General features: G+C 46.0%; 1 protein-coding gene across 1 annotated transcript in view; it reads left to right on the forward strand.

Moving 5' to 3' along the window:
* LMNA (lamin A/C) overlaps positions 1 to 22,378 on the forward strand; it is a 60,786-nt gene that overhangs the window by 33,347 nt on the left and 5,061 nt on the right. The window contains exons 2-11 of the mRNA XM_054992254.1: positions 4,469 to 4,625; positions 8,551 to 8,676; positions 10,611 to 10,781; positions 12,245 to 12,370; positions 13,787 to 14,007; positions 14,128 to 14,341; positions 16,008 to 16,115; positions 17,700 to 17,819; positions 18,253 to 18,348; positions 21,326 to 21,574. Coding sequence (XP_054848229.1) covers positions 4,469 to 4,625; positions 8,551 to 8,676; positions 10,611 to 10,781; positions 12,245 to 12,370; positions 13,787 to 14,007; positions 14,128 to 14,341; positions 16,008 to 16,115; positions 17,700 to 17,819; positions 18,253 to 18,348; positions 21,326 to 21,574 — 1,588 coding nt within the window. The remainder of the gene's footprint in view (positions 1 to 4,468; positions 4,626 to 8,550; positions 8,677 to 10,610; positions 10,782 to 12,244; positions 12,371 to 13,786; positions 14,008 to 14,127; positions 14,342 to 16,007; positions 16,116 to 17,699; positions 17,820 to 18,252; positions 18,349 to 21,325; positions 21,575 to 22,378) is intronic.

Raw genomic sequence — 22,378 nt, forward strand, 5'->3', positions numbered from 1 at the left:
GAATTTAGAATTTCTGAAGCGCTGAAGACTGAGGCAATAATAGTTAAGCCCTTAAGATGCCCTGGGTCTTGTTATGTTTTGCTGCCATGCAGGCACCTCTCCTGAAATCCGTTGTTAGATGTGGAGAGGCTCATAGCTCAAGAACAGGCATACTTTGCAACAGAATGGTACCCTCCCCAGTTCAGTCTCTGATGGCACGGCTAGTAAAGGCCCCTGACTAAACCTTAAGAGACCTGCAGCTGAAGTGGACAGTGGGGCTGTATGGGTTAAGAGTCTGACTTCAGGATTGGGAAGCTGCATATGTTCTTCAGCAAAAATCAAGAGTAAAGAGTCCAGTAGCACCTTTTAAGACTAACCAACTTTACTGTAGCATAAGCTTTCGAGAACCACAGTTCTCTTCGTCAGATGCAAAATCAAGAGTGATACTCTTTTGCCTTTCACCACAGGTCCCCCATAGTTCATTCGTCGAGCACATGGCTTTGCATGCACCAAGGCCCAGTCTCTGGCGCGCGTGCGCGCGTGTGTATACTCGAATTCCCTGTGTAATTCGAGTGTATTTTGTCTCATGTGGTGAGACCTTAAACAGACCCCAAGTTGGGCAAAGGGGACTCAACAGTCTGTCTCAGAAGACAGCACCTTCATGTATTTTTGGCGTATCGGTTTAAAATGTGTTAATCTTTAACAAGAGGGAAGCACACTGCACATGCTCAGAGGCCCTTTGTTGCAGGATTTTTTTTAAATCCCAGATTTGGTCCTCTCTAGCTCTGCAGCTGCCTTTCAACCGAGCGGCAGAGACCAATTTATCCCTTGCTCTTCAAAGGCAAATTGCGCAATCCAGGCTGCCTCTCACCCAGACAGCTCCTGTAAAGAGCGACTCCCTTGTTTGGAGCATTCCAGCCCCGCGCGCCTGTTCTGTCTACACACAGAGCGTTTAGTCTTTCGCTTTCCGTCATCTGTTCAGTGGGCGTAAATTTAAAAAAACAAAAAAGGCAGCTGCGTTTTAGTTTTCCACTAGCTACGTCTCTCTTGGTTGAGCCTTTTTTTCTTCCTTCCCGCCCTACTTTTCTCCCGCCTTCTTTTGTACTAAGTAATGGAAACTTGGATCTGAGCTGAGTATAAACTTTGGATTTTCTCTTACCTCAGCCATATTTATAGCTTTCTGTTTCCCTCTCTGCTGCCTCCTGCCGTGTGTGTGTGTGTGTGCCTCTCTCTTTTTCTAAAAGCTAAAAAGATTTTCTTGAGGCTCCCATTTTCACTTGCTTTTGCGTATTGGTAAATGCCACAGTTGAATAGAAATTGTAGTCGTATTTCTTCTCCTGGTTTATTTACAGATCTTTTTATTTAATTTGATTTCTAGCCTGGCTAGTCCCAAGTGATAATGTGTGAATTAGTCCACCTGATCTGTCCCTGTCTCAGGCCACCCACATACAGTGTATTTTTTATTTATAATTAATACATTTTTATCCTGCTCTTCTCCCAAGGAGCTCAGAGCTGTGTATGTAAGTCTGTGTCAGCCAGCATCTTTTTAAAATAGATTTTGACAAATGTTTGGCTTATCGGAAAAAGAAATCTCCTATCCAGAGGGGAGAAAAGAGGCCTATCCAAAGATATTCTTTATTTTTGAATGCAGAATTTGGACAAAGTGAGGCAGGAATGGGGACTGTCAGTCAGTGAGAAAACTCTCTGTTGTTCAACCAATTGATCAGCTAAATTTAAATAGAACTGTGCATCATCAAACCCTTTTGCTACCATCTTAAAAATGGAGGGTAAACAACTTTTGCTCTTCATTTTTAAAGATACTTTGATATTTTTCTTTTCAATCCTTGTTACAGTGACAAGAAAACCACCCCCAAACTGGCACCCCTTCCTTGGCCCTGCCAATTAAAATTGTCCTCAATAGATTAATCAACTGAAATTGCTCTATCAAGGCCAATTTTAATTGGTAGAGCTGAGAGCCAATTCATATTGAGGTTCAAACCTCCATGGAAACCTTGTGTCCCCCACCCGTTGCCATGGTTGATCTGTGATCGGTTTTATCTGGGAACACTTTGCTGTTGCTCAGAGACACTCTTGCTTCTTGCCCAGGTTTTCTGGACTGAGTGGTGCACCTCCAGTGACTGCATCTGGGAACCATAAAAATCAGTCCCTTCTGAGTTCAAAGTGTGCTTAATCATCTGCAACAGGCTTTGCAAGGTAGGCCAGCATTGTTACCCCCAAATCTTAGCTAGGATGGGGCAGGATTCAGCAGAGAGAGGGAGAGAGAGAGGAGCTTGCCTAAGGACCATGTAGTGAGTCTGTGGCGGAGTCAAATTTTGAATTATGGATTTTACAGCTTTTGCTTAGTCCTCTATACTCTACATGGGAAATTTGAGTTAGAAGCTATTGTTGTTCTCTATTGGAGCACTGGTTCCTTTTTGTGTTCTTACGATCTGTACGTAGCAGTTGGTCATAAAATTGTCTGTGAGGTAGGATTTTGTGCAAGCTCTGTGAGCCGCTGGCTGGTCAGTAAAGCGCTTCACGGGCATCCAAGTGTTACAAGAGCGTAAGCTTCAACCTTTGGGAGGGATGCCTGTGTTGGTATGACTAAGCCTGGATAAGTCTTTTGAAGTGGGCTGTGAAATGGTGGCTCTCTCAGAGTTTGGAAGGATCGGTATGTGAACTTCCACTGTCCTGAGGCTGGGAGGGAGCGTTATCCATACCAGATTTCCCGGGGTCCTTGAATTCCCCTTGTTTGTGTTTGGTATTGCATGGTGCTGCAGAAACGAAAGGTTTGCGTTGTTATGAGTTCCTTCTGTGAGGCTCAATGGAGCTTGTTCTCACCACTGTCTGTCTGGATGGAACATTTGCCTCACAGATCACTTCTTGGAGGGTGGGTGTGGAATCTTATCTGATCTAGTACAGTTTTGCCCCACCCTTCTTCCAAGGAGCTCAGAGGTGGCCTACATCTCATTTTGCCTCACAACAACCCTGTGAGGGATGTTAGTCTGAGAGAGTATGACTGACCTGTGGCCAGTCAGCAAGCTTTTGTGGCCATGTAGAGAACTGAACCCCGATTGCCCAGATTTGTAGTTTGATATTCTAATTGCTATGCTACACATAGGTATACCAAAGAGACTCATACAGGCTTTGGTGCATGATAGATTTTCAAGTCTTGCAGTCTGTCTTGGAGAGAGACATAGCAGAGGCTTATAAAATGTTGCACAGCATTGGCAAAATAAACAGATTTTTCAAATCTCCTATAATTCTCCAACCGAGAATCACTGAGAGAAACCGGTGAGTGGTAGATTCAGGACAGACAAGTTAGATGATTTCACGCAGTGTGTCATTAACTTAGGAATCTGCTGTCGAAATGTGATGAGGCTTTGGGAAGGTGAATTCAGATTCATGGAGGGTTAACTCTTCAAATGGCTATTAACAATGATGGCTGCATATAACCTCCATGTTTAGAAGCAGCAGGGCTTTTTTTCAGCTGGAACACGGTGGAACAGAGTTCCGGAACCTCTTGAAAATGGTCACATGGTGGGTAGCCCCGCCCCCTGATCTCCAGACAGAGGGGAGTTTAGATTGCCACGGCGCGGCAATCTCTTTTCCCAGAAAAAAAGCCCTGAGAAGCAGTATACCGCTGAATACCAGTTGCTACCAGGTGACAGTGCTGTTGGACTCCTGCTTTCGGGCTCTGCTTGTGAACTTCTTGAAGATGTGTAGTTGGCCAAGACTGGCAAGAGACAGCTAGGCTACCTTTGGTGAGATTCAACAGGCCTCCAGTTTTACATTATTGTGTTAATGATAATATAATAACCATGCCTATATACCTCTTCTCTAGACAGATTAGTGCCCCGCACAGAGAGGTGAATCAAGTCAATGCTGTTATTATTATCCCCCCAATACAGCAAGGGAGCTGGGGCTGAGAGGCTTACCCAAGGCCACTTGCTGAGCTCATGGCAGTAGAGGGATTTGAACTAGCAGAGTGCTGATTTGCAGCCCAACCATTTAACCACTGTGTTACAGCAGTGATCTTAACATGCATTCTGTGGACAGAGGAAGACGTTTCTGGCTGCCACGTGTCCAGAGACCCAGCCCAAGGGATCCTGATCATCTCAGACACGTGGTGGAAGAGGATCATTTATTTATTTAAATGTGTCAAAATTTCTCATGGGTTCAGAAGCAGTCTGGCTGTAAATACTAGCTGCAAGAGGACAAATGAGGACAGCTGTTGCCTTTCAGGCTCTGCTTGTGGGTTTCTCAGAAACTCCTAGGTGGCCGGTGCTGGGCCAGCTGGACTTGTTGCGGTCAGATCGGGTAGGGCTACTCTTGTGTTGTTGTCCGTCTTGTAATTTCCGTGCAATGGCATTACTGCTTCTCGCTTTTCAAGCAGTGGAAAACGTGAAGCCAGCCCCTTGTTAGGAGTTCGAAAACATTCTCTGATGAGAGATCTAATGGATGCCTCTCCCCTTCCCCTGCTTTTCAGGAATGCCAAGAAAGAAGGGGACCTGCTGGCTGCCCAGGCCCGGCTGAAGGATGTGGAGGCCCTGCTGAACTCCAAGGAAGCCGCCCTCACCACTGCTCTGGGAGAGAAGCGAAACCTGGAAAATGAAGTCCGTGATTTGAAAGCCCAGTTGGCCAAGGTAAGCGACAGGCTCATGCCCTTCTAACGTTCCTCTGTCAGGGATGAAGCAAACGGGGTTGGGCTGCGATTCCCTCAGACTTCTGCCTGGTTGGCAGGATAGGATAAGTTAAACCATCGCAGCCAAAACACCTCAGAGCCTAAAGGCTACTGGATTTATTGTGGCAGAGCTTTTGAGGGCCACTGAAATGGACTCTGGCCTGTGAAACGTTATGCCAAAATCGGCTTGTTAGTCTTTGAGGTGCCAGAAGGGTTTTAGGAAGGGGTTTGGTAGCCTTGAAGAGCCATCATTTCATAAATACAAATAACGATACGTGTGCACGTGTATGAATTGTACTCCGTTTGGGCTGCGATCCTAGGCATGCTGATGCGGAATCAAGCACTATTGGGGAAAGTGAGACTGCACTTAACGAGTAAAAGCACATAACGGCACTGTAAATTATTATACATTTGCATATTGACAAAAATAACTTCTTGTTTGCTGCCACAATACTTACGTGTCATGCAGCATCTTAGAGCCATTCCTGTGTGTGTGTATTCTAAAATGATACCTTGCTATCCACAGTTTTTACACATTGTTGTATTCAAAATATCACCCCCACACACACCTTTGCTAGAAAGTGGATGCCAGTTCATTGGATCAAAATTAATAATGGAACGGTTAATTGAACTAGCAATGCAGTTTGAAGGTAGATTTGGGTGGGTGTTTCCACATAGTGGACGCACTTCCCATTTTGTATTACTGGGTTGGGGTGTTCTTTCTGAAATGGAGCTCCATTTCCATGCTGGGGGAAAATTAAAATGTGAAGCAGCCCTCACTGGGGCCTATCTATAAGAATATGAAAAAGCCTTGCGGGATTATAGCAAGGAGGCCATTGACTCGAGCTGTTTCCACCAGGAATCCCACAAGCAAGGCATAAAGGGGAAGAGCCCTCCTCTGGGCGTTTTCAGAATTGTGCAGCCTCTGGACACGCAGGCTCCTTCTTAGAGCCAAACTACAAGTGACGTCTTACACAGGTTGGACACTAGTCAGCTTCCCTCAAGTTTTGATGGGAAATGTAGGCATCCTGGTCTTGCAGCTGTAATGGAGAGCCAAGCTGTAAAACCAGGGCGCCTACATTTCCCATCAAAACTTGAGGGAAGCCGACTAGTATCCAACCTGTGTAAGACGTCACTTGTAGTTTGGCTCTTAGTTAGGAGTGGGTAGGCCTCTCCTTCATGAATTTCACTTACACTTTGTTTTTAAAAAAGTTTAAAATCAGTCAATTAGGCTATGTGTATATTTTTATGTATTCAGCCAACCTGTTTTATTTTCCAAACCATGTACCCACTTCCCAGTTTCCAGAATTTTTAAAGGGAACAGATCTGTTCAGCCCCCAAATCAACTTAGTCCATAATTGCTCTGACTTGTCTTTATGCATAGGGAGAGAAGGCCTGGCGTATAGCTCCAGAGAGTGTCTATCTCGTGGCCAGCCCATCCCACTCCCAAATTTTAGCTTCTCTTAAAATTCTTCAGATATTTTGTTTAAGGAATCCCCACATTTACTTCACCCAAAAGTTTAGAAGCAAGTAGAGCTGTGTTAGCGAATCTGAAGAGGCTGCATTGGCCATCAAGGGGGAAGCAGAATCCACAGTCTGCACATGAATCTTCAATTCCAGCAAGAACTTTTGGATTTAGGAGCAAATTCAGATTATCACGGAAAATATAGCACTTTCAGGGCCAGTTGCAGAATATAGGCAGCAGATTGTGTGTTTCACTGCTCCCCCCTGTGTTAAAACAAGTTCCCTGCACCTCAAACTTGCAAAGTGGAAGGTGGTTCAGCTAGCATTTGGTCATGTGTTGCCCGGCTTGGGTTCCATGTGTTTTTTCACACTGGAACAAATGTACTTTGAGCGAAAAAGTGAGGAGTTGGCCTTGGAAGGAGACAAAGTGATGGGATAAGAATAAAGTTCTGCAAATGCAAGAGAGGATATTTTTCTTTTAAAAGAAATATTTTATTTCTTTTAAAAGAAATATTTTATGTGGGAGAACCACCTCTCTGAACAGTAAGTAAGGCCAGTTCTTCATGCCAAAGATTGACTGACTGACTGACTGAGTCATTCATTCATTCATTCATTCATTCATTCATTCATTCTATTTGTTAGCTGCCTTTCTACCTTACAGCAATCAAGGCGGCTTATAACAGACCTAAAAATACATAGAAGCCTCAGTTTAAAATCACGATACAAAACGATCAATAAATAGTGAAATTAATTGAAGGCAGTTCTAAATCGAACTATCTTCAACTGCCTCCTAAAGATTGAGATCCAGAGGAGTTAGCCTTGTTAGTATGTAGTTGCAAAATAGCAAAGAGTCCAGTAGCACCTGGTTCTCGGACCAGAGTTGTGGTTCTCGAAAATTGTATGCTACAATAAAGTTGGTTAGTCTTAAAGGTGCTAGTGGACTTTTTACTAAAGATCGAGAGTGAGTGGGCCTGGCACACTTCCCTGGGGAGATTGTTCCACAGTCCTTGGGCTCCACTTCTAGATAGACCAGATGACTATTGTAGGACTTTTTGGCTATCCCCACAGGCCAGAGCTGTGGCATGCTTCAGGTTGCGTTACTCCCAGGCAAGGCTTTTTTTCTGGGAAAAGAGGTGGTGGAACTCAGTGGGTTGCCAGCACAGGGGGCAACTCTTGGCAGGAGGTAGTGCCCCTGGTACCACATGTGTGTGCACAAAGTGCGTACATGCTCCCAGGACCACACAATGACATCACTTTGGGTCAGCTGGAACAAGGGGGGTGTTTTTTAAAGTTTAAATCACCCTCGGTGAAAATGGTCACATGGCTGTTCGCCCTGCCCCCTGATCTCCAGGCAGAGGGGAGTTTAGATTGTCCTCTGCTGAGCGGCGCAGAGGGCAATCTAAACTCCCCTCTGCCTGGAGATCAGGGGGCGGGGCCACCAGCCATGTGACCATTTTCAAGAGGTGCCAGAACTCCGTTTCACCACGTTCCAGCTGAAAAAAAGCCCTGCTCCCAGGTAAAGGTGCCGAAGAGGTTTGGAGCACCTTCCTTACAAGACAAGCTCAAGACAGGTAGCCGTGTTAGTCTGTCTTTAGCAGTAGAAAAGAGCAAGAGTTCAGTAGCACCTATAAGACTAACAAAATTTGAGCTTTCATGAGCCACAGTTCACTTCAGAAAGCTCATACCCTACCACAGATTTTGTTAGTCTTATAGATGCTACTGGACTCTGGCTTTTTTCTAAGACAAGCTCAGTTCTTCAATTTCATTTTGGGAGAGTGAGTACACAACAGAGATTTACAAAGTTATATGTGGTGTAGAGGATGTGTGTGCAAGAAGCGTATTTCTGTTAATTTCCGATTACGCAAGGATGGAGGTCACCCCATAAAACTGATCGATGGTGCTAGATTGAGGGCAGACAAAGTTCTTTCTGCTACTGTGAGCCAGAATAGAGACTAGTGGTTAAGTTGTTTTTGAAGAGGGATCTGATCAGTGCGTGGAAGAGGATCAGTCTGCTAACCAGGATAGCTGAGTGGAACCTGCATGTTAATGAGCGACGAAGCTCTGAATACGTTCTGGAGCATAAACGGTGGGGCAGAGCTCTTGCCTTTGCATCCTGCTGGTGCGCATTCCGGAAGCATTGGGTTGGCTGCTGTAAGAAACGGGGATGCCGAACTAAATGGACTGTCAACCTGATCCAGTGAGGTGGTTCTTACGTCTAGCCATCGCCAAAGCATGCGGTTAACCAGACCGTTCCCTCTGGGTGGCTGATTTTCAGGAATCGTAGCTCTGTCTTCGCCCGGAGTGATCGACCATACCAAACTACGATTTTGCAGCATAGCGGCCAACCTCCAAGCAGCTCGTTCTGTAAGAGTGGCCCTCCTTCCCGTCTCTGAGATGCATTCTCTGTTCTTCTCTTTCCCCAGCTGGAAGCTGCTTTGGCCGAAGCCAAGAAGCAGCTGCAGGATGAAATGTTGCGGCGGGTCGATGCCGAGAACAGGCTGCAGACTCTGAAGGAAGAGTTGGAATTCCAGAAGAATATCTACAGCGAGGTGAGTTGAGGCCTTGCATTGCCTGGGCTCCCACCCTTAGCATTCCCCCATCTCTGCATTGTGGAGCTGCAGAGGAGGTAGGGGCTTGGTTTTAGCAACCTTCAGCTCTCCCTGAAAACTGGGGCTTCGGTTTCTTCTTGGCTGTCGCCTTCGGGTAGAAAAGCCTGCGAACTGGAGTTTGAAAGGCCCTGACATCATTTGATTCTCTTGGCTGCAGCAATAAGATGCAGGGCCAGGAAAACCGTTGAGAGATTTGAGCAATATGTGCCCCGCTGTGTTTTACAGAATTGTATTGTTGTCGTTTTTTATGTCATGCTACCTTGTTTTTATCTTTATACTGTGTTTATTGATGTGATCTGCTCTGAGCCTGTTCACGGGGAGAGCGGAATATAAATATAACTGGCTAAATAAATATAACTAAATAAGCTACAGCAGGAGATTGCTGCTGCTGTTGAGGTGCCTGCGTTGATCGAATAGTACACAGATGGACACTGCGGTGTTAGTATGCCAGAGTGACAACATCTTACAACGTTATGGCTGTTTATGCACGCTGCACCTGGAAATAAAGCCATGGATAAGAGGTGGTCAAAGGTGGTGGCTGTTTATTTATTTACATCATTTATACCCTGCCTTATTCCCCAGTGGAGACCCCAAAGCAGCGTACATCATTTTCTTCCATTTTTTCCCCTCAAAACAACCCTGTGAGGTAGAGTTAGGCTGTGTGACTGGCCCAAGGTCTCCATGGCAGGGTGGGGATTCGAACCTCGGTCTCTTAGAGCCTAGTCCAGCACTCTAGCCACTAGGCCACACTGTTTTCCCAGGTGTTTTTGGCCAGGGTTGTATGCAAGGCATGCTGGTTTCCTAGTCACTGCTGCTTCAAAAAGCCAGCCAGTGAGAACCAGAAGCACACTCAATTGAATTGAGGGCCCATGACCTCGTCTTGGGCCGCAAATCAAGTGCTGCAGTGCCCATTGTAGTCCTGCTTCTCCCAGGAAGGAGGCTGAGATTGAGATGTAAGATAAGGAGTGACAGACAGAGGGTTCTCTTCACGAAGGAAAGGCACTCTGTTCATGCTCAGGGACTCTCCTGAGAGAGAAGAAATTTGGGTACTTGTTTTTAGGCATTATTTGAAAAGAAATACAGCCTCAAGCAAAATGCCCCCGGTTTCTTTGGGCATGAAGTCTGCAAGAGAGGATATTGTTAGGTCAACTTCATGTATGTTGGCACCTGGGAATTAACACACAAGGAAATCTCTGTTCATCGTCCTGCTTTCCTCCTGGTGTTCTGCCACAGTCAGGTAGTTTTTCAAAATTAATTCTAGCCCGTTGGGGGGAAACAATTGGGAATCCAGAAGTAGTCTTCTCCACCACCTCCCCCTGCTCCTGCCCTACAGTTTGTTTTATTTACAAAAATAACAATGCATAGCGCTTTTTAACTTCAATTCACAGAACACGGCATGCCAGAAGTTGAAAGTGATTTCATGAAATGATTAAACAGAAATTTCAATTGGAAAAGTATTCTGGATTTCCAGGGGGCTGTTACAGGAAAGGCTATGCTTCTGGTAGGATCTAGACTGGCTTCTGTCAGAGTTGAAACGGCTCTTCTTATCCGTGCAGATGGGGGTTTAGAAAGTTGACTGAGCCAGTTTGGTGTAGTGGTTAAGAGTGCGGGACTCTAATCTGGAGAACTGGGTTTGATTCCCTACTGCTCCACTTGTAGTCAGCTGGGTGACCTTGGGTCAGTCACAGCTTCTAGGAGCTCTCTCAGCCCCACCCACCTCACAGGGTGTTTGTTGTTGTGGGGATAATAATGATATACTTTGTAAACCGTTCTGAGTGGGTGTTAAGTCATCCTGAAAGGTGGTATATAAATCGAATATCATCATCATCATCATCATCATCATCATCATTCTTGCTCCCTTTCTCCTCTTTCAGGAGCTTCGCGAAACTAAACGCCGCCATGAGACCCGCCTGGTGGAGATCGACAGCGGTCGCCAGCAAGAGTTTGAGAGCAAGCTGGCCGATGCCTTGCATGATCTAAGGAGCCAGCATGAAGCCCAGATCCGGCTGTACAAGGAAGAGCTAGAAAAGACTTACAGTGCCAAGGTAATGTGTCACCCCTCCCCGCTCACCCCATCCCACTCCAAAGTCCGGAAATGGAAACCGGGAAAGCTGCTGAGAGCGCAGAGGATCTTCTAAGAAGAGGCAGGCATCTGCTGCCTCCCTCTTCCTTTGGTCCTGAGAAGTTTACCAGAGAGAGGGCCAAACCAGGGCCGTTTCCACACTACTTACCTTCATCCGGAACGCTGTGGAACGTCACGAAAAAAACCCGCGGAAGATAGCGTCTTCTTGCACGAGTTTTGCACTATCTTCCGTGGCTTTTTTTTTGCGACGTTCCACAGCGTTCCGGATGAAGGTAAGTAGTGTGGAAACGGCCCGGGTGTGGCAGTGTCCCCGAGCCTGACCAGGGGACGGCGCCACTATTTTAGAGCCTAATGGGAGGTGACTTAAAAATAATTCCACCCAATCCTCATGGGGCAGCCTGTTGGAACGAGGCACTCCCCCCCTCCCCCAGCACCACCTTTTGGCACTTGAAAATGTGCAGGAGGGAACAACAAGAGTGTCTCGTTCCATTGCGCTCTCGCAGTATTTTTAAACCTAAAATGGTGGCGGTCGTTTTGGGGGACACCGTCCCATCGTGTTTGATCCTGAATCCCCCATCCCCTGAGGGTGTCTCTGGCCACAGTAGGAAGAAGCAGCTGCAGCGTCTCTCAAGAGCACAGCAGTGAATTCCGGGACATCCCTGCATGCCTTGGCTGACTGTACCAGAATCAGTGAATGTCCGTCCGTTTTTATGCATATAGCATCATCACTGTGCAGGGCACCCATTGAAGAATTCCTTGACTCGAAAAAGATTGGTGCTTGCCCCAGGAAGCTTACAAACTGACTGCTGGAGACCAAGCAAACAAATGAATGGCAGTAAACAAGTTTTGTATCAGGCAATGGAGGGAGCACCGTGGCTCAGTGGTTAAATGCTTGGGTTATAGAAGACTCAGATTCAATCCCTATCATCTCCAAAGAAAAGAATCTCTTAGTATACTTAGCAAAATCAAAAAGAGTCCAGTAGCACCTTTAAGACTAACCAATTTTATTGTATACTTAGTATACAATAGTATACTAAGTAAACTTAGTATACTTAGTAAAAGGAAGTTTATATGATCTCGGGGTTGAGTCTGAGGTTTTATGGGAAAAGGTGGTTTTAAAGGATTTAGATAAAAAGAGAAATATGGCACCACGTAGGTGTATTGGGATGGAGTTGGTGTAAAGGGGAGCGAGAGAAAATGTAGTGATTTATTGGGAAATAAGGGCACAGAGTGGGGCACACCCATAGGGTAAGAATCTCTGCTGGTATGTTGAGGTGGTATGGCTAGAAGGCAGTTTGCCTTGGCTTGCGCACATTGAGCCCACATCTCAATACTTTCCCCATCTTCAGTGATTTAAAAAACCTTCTGGTCGCTCGGTCTGTATCCTCCCTTCTTCATCTCACTGTGACGTGGCCTCCTTTTCAGTTGGAGAACGCCAAGCAGTCTGCTGAGAGGAACAGCCACATGGCGGGGACAGCCCATGAAGAACTACAGCAGACGCGCATCCGCATTGACAGCCTGTCGGCCCAGCTCAGCCAGCTGCAGAAACAGGTGAGGGCTGATGGGAAGATGGGAGGGGGAGACCGAGGGGGAGGTCAGTGCTTCATCATTATGGACCTCTCCGAGTGCCATAATGGCAATTCCTAATCAGTACTGAATGGCTTTACCCTGTCGGTTCTGTTAAAACAGTGTTCAGTAAGCTTTATGCTAGCATTAATCACAGAGGTTAAAGAAATAAGCATGCGTAATGCTCCACAGTGCACTTAACTGCTGCTCAGTTAACTGTAGGACACTTCGGGTGAAGCAGTTTCTTTTCTCCAGCTGTTTGGTTTCAAGTTTCACTGTGCACTAAGAATTGCAACCATACAGTTAATCTGATTCAAGGCACTGCTTTTTTGTGGCAGTGGTCTAACTGGCATGGGGCTTATGTGAAGAACAGAGTACTACAGGTTCTAACCTCATACTGTGGTTATCTGTAAGAGAAAAGACTGTGTAGTGTCTGTATGACTGCTGTCAATTGGATAGAGAGAGTCTGACTTGGCAAAGCAATTCTGATGTTATGTAGAATCTGATGTATGCATATTACCTGCTGGTGTATATTTTTTATCTCATTCTCACTGCAGTATATTTCTACTTGAGTAGTACCAGGGGTCATTTTGTAGAAAAAGAGCTGGAGGAACTCATTAGCATGATTCATTAGCATGATTCATTAGCATATGCCACACCCCTTGCCATCGCTGGAAGTATGTCATTGACATAACTTATTTGCATATGCCACACCCCCTGACATCACCTATCCTGGCTGTTTTGGATCCAATCCTGGCCATTCAGGGCCGAAATCGGGCCCAAAATGGCAAATAGGGGCTGAAAATGGCCACAAAAGGGCCCAAAATGGTTAGGACTGGGCCACTGTTGAGTGGGAGAGTGATCTACCACCCGCCAGAGGGCCCTATCCGGGCCGTTTCGGCCCCAATCCAAGCCGAAACGGGCCCAAAATGGCTGAGAGTCAGGTAGGCAGGGCCACCTGTCATGTGACCTCTTTGGGGAACTGCTGGAACTGCATTCCTGTGCATTCCCCCTCAAAATGAGCCCTGGGTAGTACCATTTCTTGCATCATTTAACATGTCATGTTTAATTTATGCCTTGTTTCTGCGATTCTAGTTCTGTTACATTGCTTCTTAGATATCTCTTCATCCTATTGATTGTACTGACTTACTGCCTGGAGTGAGAAAGGTGGACTATAAATAACATATAAGTGTCAAGAAAAAGGCCTACAAGGTGCAAATTCTGTATTGTTTGAGGTCTCGGTTGCTGTCGAAGAGGAAAGAGTTTGTCTCTTTCCTTGACAAAAGCTACCACCTTAAGGAGGCAGGCAGGCTCCTTCGTCTCCCCAGTGCTTTGTCACCTTCTGAGTCCCTGGGGCTAGACGTTGCCATCTACCACTTCTCTCTTATGCTTTCTTCCCAGCTGTCTGCCAAGGAGGCAAAATTGCGGGACCTGGAGGACGCTCTAGCCAGAGAAAGAGATACTAGCCGCCGCATCTTGTCTGAAAAGGAGCGGGAGATGGCCGAGATGCGGGCCCGCATGCAGCAACAGCTGGATGAATACCAAGAACTGCTGGACATCAAACTTGCCTTGGATATGGAGATCAATGCTTACCGCAAGCTCCTGGAGGGGGAGGAAGAGAGGTCAGTCAGTGCCTGGCTGGGCTGGGCTGGTCCCCTGTTTTTTCCTCTCTGCTGGGATTTTTAGCACAGGGGTGCGGTAATCCATCTCTGCTCACTACCCTCTTCAATTCCTCCACCCAGGCTGCGCCTCTCCCCAAGCCCTTCTTCCCAGAAGAGTGGTGGCAGGACCCGGATCTCCCACGCCTCCATGCAAAGCTCTTCCAAGAAGAGGAAGCTGGAAGATGGAGAGAGCCGCACCAGCTTCTCGCACCATGCCCGGACCAGTGGCCGCGTGGCCGTTGAGGAAGTGGACCTTGAAGGAAAGTTTGTCCGTCTTAGGAACAAGTCTACTGAGGTAAATGTTTGTGTGTGGGCGGAGGGGGTGAGTAGTGGGATTTCCTTGCTTCTTTTTTTTTTTTAATTATTATTACCAGATACAACAAAATCAACACCTATAGATTTCATACAAGGTAGACAACCCACAATCCAACCCAAATCCAAGTAGACAATCTAAATACAATCAAAGCAATCAACTATCTACAGGGGGAAAAACCCCTTAAAAATCATATCTTTGTAAATTGGATCGTCCGGAGTAAAATCCTGTTCTGCCCAAAATTGCACCCGTGGGCCCCATATTGCCACAAAATTATGGTGGGCTTTCTCAGAGTATGGTTGTGTAGTACCAACAGTAATCTTCGCCAAAACAAAATAAGACCATATGCGACCCATCCAAGCATCTATACAGGATGAGATTTCCTTGCTTCTAGTGCCTGGCAGGATATGAGTTCAAATCCCTGTTGGATCAGAGAGCCTGAAACCTCGTAGTGGTCCACTCCATGTTGAAGCTGAGAGTTTAAGCTTTCAGGGGGTGTCAAAGAATGTTCCATCTGGTCGAACAATGTTTCAGTCCTTTCCCCATAATGTTTAACGTTGGGATTTGTTTTGTTGAATTGTGGTGAGAAGTAGTGCGGGGAAGTAAGGTGGCTGCAAGGGGAGAGGCTTGTGTATGTGTATATGTGTGTCAATCTTTATGGGGAGGAGGGCTGGCCCACCTATGCTTTTTCACAAAGGCCCTTTTGTGGCCTGGTTTGGGGTCTGATGGGGTCCTTAGCAGTACTTAAACTTTGGGGATTTCATTTGTAGGGCACCAGTAGTAGATTTCTGTTCTTTCCCTCCCTCCCAGGGTCTGTTGGTGTTTTAAATTTGAAGAGTTTTTAAAATCATGTGTGTGTTTGTAGTTTTTATCTCCTAGCATTTTGACCAGCGGTTTACAGTAATATAAAATAGAGTCAAAATTCAGCCACCATAACATTTCAAAATGGCTAGATTCCACAGTTGCTCAGGCAAAATGTAAATATGAACAGAACCCCAAAGCATGCTCAAATGGAACAATCTTCCCGTTTTCTGCATTTTATCAATAAGGGGGGCACACAAGCTTCCCCTGAGAAGGCTGTTCCCTTGCATTGCTGCTGCCGCTGAGAAGGCCCTGTCCCTTATCACCAGCCATCCAACCAGGTGGGATTAGGACCTTGAACTTTTAGGGAGGTTCACTGGGGGGACAACGGAGGTCCTTAAGGTACCTTGGAATTGGGATACCTACTGTTGTGGCTACTTTCCTTCGAGCATTTTTAAAAACTGCTGTTTACTTTAAGTGATCATCGTCAGCCATCTTTTTTGTCAAAAGATTGGAATATATATATATATATATATCATAACAAAATACTTTTATGAGACTGTATTAACAAGCTTTCTCATGATGCGATGGAAAAGAGAATGCCAATTAAACCCATGGCATGGCATGGCATAGCAAGGCCAGTGGGCAAACAGCAGAAGTGCCTGCTTTCTGCACAGAAGGGAGAGCTTGTTGGTTTTGAGTCTGCAGGCGTGGGGAATGATAGAACCGCACCCGTCTGGCTTCTTTTTCTGGGAGGCTGCTCGGCTGGCAATGCATCAAGTTGCGGATAAAGCGTGGGCCAACTTGCCTGGGAAGACTTAAATGTTTTTTTGGGATCTTTTTTCAGGACCAGTCTTTGGGAAACTGGCAGATCAAGCGTCAGAATGGGGAAGAAGCTCCCATCAGCTACAGATTCCCTCCTAAGTTCACCTTGAAAGCTGGGCAGCTAGTTACGGTTAGTATTCATGATGATATCCTCTTGTGGGCTAACAAAGAGGGTCCCCATCTTCCTGGCATGGGAAAAGGGGATGAATAGACATGAGACACGTTGATGCCCCTGGGCCCACCTGCAGTGCTCAGCCTTTGTGCTCATTGCAGTTTGTATATTTACTTCATATTCTCTCCAGTGGAGACCCAAAGCAGCTTACATTGTTCTCCTCTCCTTTGTTTTATCCTCACAACAACCCTGTGAGGTCGGTTAGGCTGTGTGTATGTGTGTGTCTGGCCCAAGGTCTCTCAGCAAGCTTCTATGGCAGAGTGGGGATTCGAACGTGGGTCTCCTAGATCCTAGTCCACCACTTCAACCACTACATGATGCTGGCTCTCAAGTGTTGGTTTTGCTAATGAGTAAGCAGTCTGTGGTTTATAGCCCTGAAAAGTTGCTGTATCACTGTGTTTAAGTGGTTCGGCTGTGAATCAGCACTCTTCTGGTTCGAATCCCACTACTGCCATAAGTTCAGTAGCTGGCCTTGGGTCAGCCCCTCCTGTCAGCCCCAGCTCCCCAGCTGTATTGTGGGGATAAAAATAACACGAATTCAAGTGGTTGGAACTAATCCATAAACAAGTTAGGTGTATGGGTATATCTTTAGAATCACTTTACCTTGCATCTGCTCCAACAGCATTTCAGACAATTAAACGGAGGCTCTTATAGACATTCAGTTCCAGCGCCTGACCGAGGCAGCTAGGACAACCTGTTCCCCAGGTAACTTGTGACTGCCTCTGTCATCTGGCCAGTTAGCCGCCTATTTCCTCTCCCTAACTGATCCCCATCAAAGAAGGGCACTAATGCTGGCCAGATTCAACATACTGCCTTCGGCCATTTTCGTTGGCAGATGCCAAGGGACCCCTTACGAACTCAGAAAATGCCCTTGTGGCCTGGGTGTCAATGAATCTGTTCCCCATGTTCTATTACACTGTTTATTTTATTCTAAGATCCGAGACAAACTTTTGAACTCCCTTCTTTATTCATGGTGCGGCCTTTCTGATAATGTCAAGGTCCAGCGATTACTATCTGGTCACAACCTTTCTATAACCTCTAACGTGGCTAGTTTTCTTCAATCTGCAATCTGTATCAGGGAAGCGATCAACTAATTTTAATGTACCTTTTTTCGCTCTGACATGCCAGTAAAGGCTGTGTTCGTTTGTTTGTTAACATTAACTTGTTCACTGCTCTGGGTGAGGCACTAATCTGTCTAGAAGAGCGGTATAGAAGTGCAATTATTATATTATTGTTATTAAAATGCCTGGGTTGCTTTGTGGGTTAGATTAGCAGCTCCATGACAGTATTCTCCTCTGGGGAGTTGGTTAGGGAGGGTCTGTAGTTCAGTGGCAGAGCATCTGCTTGTCATGGAGAAGGACCTGGTTTCAGTCCCTGACAGCTCCGGTTCAAAGGATCAGGTTCATGTGAAGGGTCTCTGCTTGAGACCATGGAGAGCTTCTGAGTCAGTCAGTCAGTCAACAATCCGGACCTCAATAGTCCACCAAAGGTCTGACTCGATACAAGGCAGCCTCATGTCGTCTTTTGTCTTCTTCCCTTCAGATCTGGGCTGCTGGTGCCGGGGTGACCCATAACCCCCCCACTGATATGGTGTGGAAGAACCAGAGCTCATGGGGATCTGGAGACAGCCTGCGTACCGCTCTCCTCACTTCCACTGGAGAGGTAAGGCTCCTTGAGGCCGGCGCTTGAGGGGGCGGATGGGCTGGCGTGAGAGAAAAACAGAGAGGCAGATTTCCTGGGGGGGGGGCGGGGGTTGTCTAAAGTCCCAAGAGGAATTGTATCAGAGCTGTTTAGTTGGTTTTCCTTTTGACTGATCTTCACCCTCCCCTCTTGGTCTGCTGTTTGTGCCTGTTTTTGATTATAATCTTCCAGACAGGCCTCTGGTATATCTTAATGCTACATATAATATTGTTTAATAGTTAACCTGTTTTCAGCACCAAGAGTTTGAAACTGGAAGGTTATTTTTTCTTTTCTCCCCTCTGTTTGTTTGGCTGCTGCTCTGGCATAAAACGTACTCTTATCTTTCCTACCTAAACAAAGCAACCCTCACCACCTGCCTGCAATGTCACTTCCTTCTTTTCCCTGTTCTCCACAGGAAGTCGCCATGAGAAAGCTGGTGCGCACTGTAGTTGTTGACGACGACGATGAAGAGGAGGATGATGAAGTTGGCATCCATCACCGCCACCACCATGTGAGTTGTGAGGCATTTGACACTGGTATCTAGAGCGAGGACACCCTGGTCGCCCATTCAGAGGTTTATGGTGACCCAGGAGTGGCATTGAAGCCTGCAGAGCTCTGGCGTTTCTGCGCATGTTCTTCTTGAAAGATGGCTGGCACCTTCCCCAAAGGCAAAATATATAGACAGTGTGTTACCAGGGGCAGGTACTGGAAGCAACAGGGATGGTTTCCTGAAGACTAAAAACTGTAGGAGCTTTGAGCAGGCATCTCTATGGGCCAAGCTGTAAGTGACAAATGACACAGGTTGGACACTTGTCAGCTTCCCTCAAGTTTTGATGGGAAATGTAGGCGTCCTGGTCTTGCAGCTTGGCTCTTCCGACTGCTGTCCAATGGACTTTTCAACTGTCACTTGTCCAACATTCCGCCAAGCTGCCTACATTTCCCATCAAAACTTGAGGGAAGCTGACAAGTGTCTAACCTGTGTCATTCGCCACTTGTAGTTTGGCCCTTTATCTCCAGAGTCATTGGGTCTGGGTCATACGGATTTGTTCTGCTAATCGTCGCATGTTTGTGTGGCACAAGGTGCCTTCCTCTTGTGCAAGAGACTTCCCTCGCAGTGGAGGAAGGTGCAACCATTAGGAGAACAAATCCAAAGGACCCAGGCCATTAAGCTTAACAAGATAGCTTTGCATCCGATCATTTTGAGTTTTAAAAAATAGACTCCAAGTGGCTTCTGATCAGAAACAATCCAGCTCAACAGTTAGAAGTATGTGAACAATTGAATTAAAAAATGGAGCACCTAATGGTACTATTCTAAGCACGACACCCTTGACTTCACTGGTTTTCTGCTTAGGATGGCACTGTTAATAAACTAAAATGCAATGAACACAACTACAGGATGTAGGTAGCCGCTTTGGGTCTACAGTAAAACCCCCAAACTGAACTGATTTATTTCACTTACAGTCTGCCTTTCTCATTCAACCTCGAGGGGGATTTCAGGATTAGAAAACAGTGTCATGAAGGCCGGTATAATGCATACAATAAGTATTACAATGAAACGAAATTAAAGAATTAGAGAACACTGAAATAAAAACTGTAGAAAGCACCGAATAAACAAATTGTTTTATTGAACATTTCCCCTTTTCTCTTATAAAAGTGTGCTCATGAACAGCTCGATTCTGTATGCTTTTCGGAACTCTAAAAGCCTTCCCAAAGCTGCAGTTCTGTTCCTTTTATAACAAGAGCCCTCTTGAGCAGTACTAAAGGTTCCAGTATAATAGTGGGAGGGGCAGTGGCTCAGTGGTAGAGCATCTGCTTGGCATGCAGGAAGTCCCAGGCTCATCTCCAGTTTAAAGGATCAGGCAGGAGATGATGTCAAAGACCTTGACCTTGATGTGAGTTTACTCATTCTGTGGAATTAGAGGAGTGTGGGAGCTTTCTTGATCTCCTTCGGCAGGCTTTTCCATTAGGAGCGGAGGGGGCCACCACAGAGAATGCTTGGGTATGGGGAATAAGAATTAGGTTTGCTAACGTTTCCTAAGTTTAAAGCAATCAAAGTTTCAGTAAAATCCATTTAAGATTCCCGTAGCAATGGTAAGATTCTCACCTAGGTCCTCATGAGATTTCTTCCAATCAAAACTCTGACATAGAGTTGGCATTTTTATAGGTCCAGAGGAGTTAGCAGTGTTAGTCTGTAGTAGCAAAATGGAAAAAAGTCCAGTAGCACCTTTAAGACTAACCAACTTTACTGTAGCATACGCTTTCGAAAATCACAGTTCTCTTCATCAGATGCAAGAGAACTGTGATTCTCGAAAGCTCATGCTACAGTAAAGTTGGTTAGTCTTAAAGGTGCTACTGGACTCTTTTCCATTTTTATATGTTATCTTATGCAGTCAATCAATCAGTTTATTTCAATACAGAATCAGCTCGGGAGTAAAAGGAGAATAGCATAAAAACCATAAAAATAAGAATAGGGAGGGCACATGCAGTGCGACGAGCACAGAAATGTGGGCGCAGGTTGTAGGGGGGACAGAGAGACGACACCTTCCTTCATCAAGGAAGTCCTTTATTGAGGTCAGTCAACCACTTGCAAAAATCTAAGATCTTTTTCATGTGCTAGCATAGATAAACTATGATTGGGCTAATGTTTAATTAGATACTCATATTTTCTATTGTATGAAATTCTAATTAGCCAAAAAGTGACATTCTATCCAACTTGCAAAACAAAACTATAAATCTCTGTAAAACGACAGAAAGAATTAAGTTAGTAGATCACCATTGGTCCGTTCTGTGATTGGAGAACATTAATCTAGATAGTGTCCACTACTTTTAATTAACTGTCAAAGATGAAAACACACCTGCATTGGTTATACAACATCTTTAAAAAAAAAAACGAGGAAGTTCATACAGAGTTTAGAAGTTCACTAGAATACATGTGTATTGCTGTAGTATAATGTACTTTAATCTGTATTTCTTCAACAGCACCTTGAGAAGGCTTTGTAATACTTTATTAACATTGGCCAAAATAAAACAGTGTGAGCTCATTTTGTCTTGGGAGGGGTGGGAGGGGGTTTCAGGTCAAGATATATCACTGCTCAGGTGCTACAACTTCAGCCTTTACCGGTAACTGGTCTGCTGTGGATAATTTAAATAGGTTGGAGCCAGACTAACTTTTCCTGCTAAGGGGAGGGGTGGGGTTATTTCCATCAATTCCCTCTTGCTGCGAGAGATCCCCCGTTTGCCCCTCGCAGTGTTTTTGAGGGTCCCTGACCCCCAGGAGTAGCATTCTGGTGAAACCAGCAGGCTTCACTCAAGTGTGTGGCAGTCAGGAACATTCTGTTCCACTGTCAGAAGGGGCCTTGCACGAACGGAAAAGTTAGTCTGGGTCCAACCCTCTGCTCACTGAGCGGCTTAGGGTGAAAGGCCTGCTTGAATGGCTGTTGAATCTACACCACCAGCTGGCTTCTGACCATCTCACCCCCCTCCTTCAGAGCCACTGCAGCGGCTCCGGAGACCCTGGCGAGTACAACCTGCGCTCCCGCACGGTGTTGTGTGGAACCTGTGGGCAGCCGGCGGAGAAGGCTGGCGGCACCAACGCTGCCACCAGCACCATGTCCTCTGGATCATCCTCTTCCAGTGTCACCATCACCCGTGCTTTCCGCAGCACAGGAGGGACTGGCATTGGGGAGAGCTTGCTGCCCAGGTCTTACATTCTGGGCAATTCCAGCCCACGCCAGCAGGTCAGTATTCCATGGTGCGGTGGGAGCAGCCAGAGTTGGGGCAATAGTTGTTTGCCGTTATATATATCTGTATGTATATATGTGTGTTTTAATGGGGTAATATGTGAATTTTAATAGAGTCATTGGCAGGGTTGTGTTTATGTCCTCTAACCTGAAACAAAACTCATATCTAGGAAATCAAAATTCTGGCTCTGGCCCCGTGATGTTTTCCCCCTAGCGTTTTTTTTTGCCACTATGGAGGCCTCCTTCCACTGCCGTGCTTGCTTCCACTGCTGTTAGCGCTTCTGCGTATGCAAAATCATTGTTTTTTGAGGAGTTCTTATGCACAGACAAGTTATAGAGGCAGAGAAAGCGAGTGCACAGTAGAGGAAGGGTTCTGCAGTGACCAGAGAGAAACACAAGGGGAGTGATGTTGTTGAAGCCAAGTCTCTGTACCCAAAAGCCCTGGATAATACAATATTAGGATACTTGGAGCTGTGCAAGGCAGGTCTCAGTCACTTCAGTCTGCTTGGGCAGCCCTCTAGCTTGTGAGGCCCTCTATATGCTGCCATCCTGTCTTTGCCTCCTTGAAGGCCTCTTCCACACAGCGTTCCCGTCCCACCAAACTGCAACAATCTCTAATGATGTTGTCATGCTTCCACCACTGGTTCCACTGCAGTTTTCCCAAAACTGCTTTGGTACACTGTTTCTTGTACTATACACAGATTTTGAGAAAGCAAGACGGGGTATATGTGCCTTCCAGCCACATCCAAAGCCATCTTCAGTGCCATTCCCCCACAGCTGCCATCCCTAGCCGCCTTTTAG

This window comes from Eublepharis macularius, chromosome 1 (genome assembly GCF_028583425.1).
Source record: "Eublepharis macularius isolate TG4126 chromosome 1, MPM_Emac_v1.0, whole genome shotgun sequence".
NCBI classification, from domain to species: Eukaryota; Metazoa; Chordata; class Lepidosauria; order Squamata; family Eublepharidae; genus Eublepharis; species Eublepharis macularius.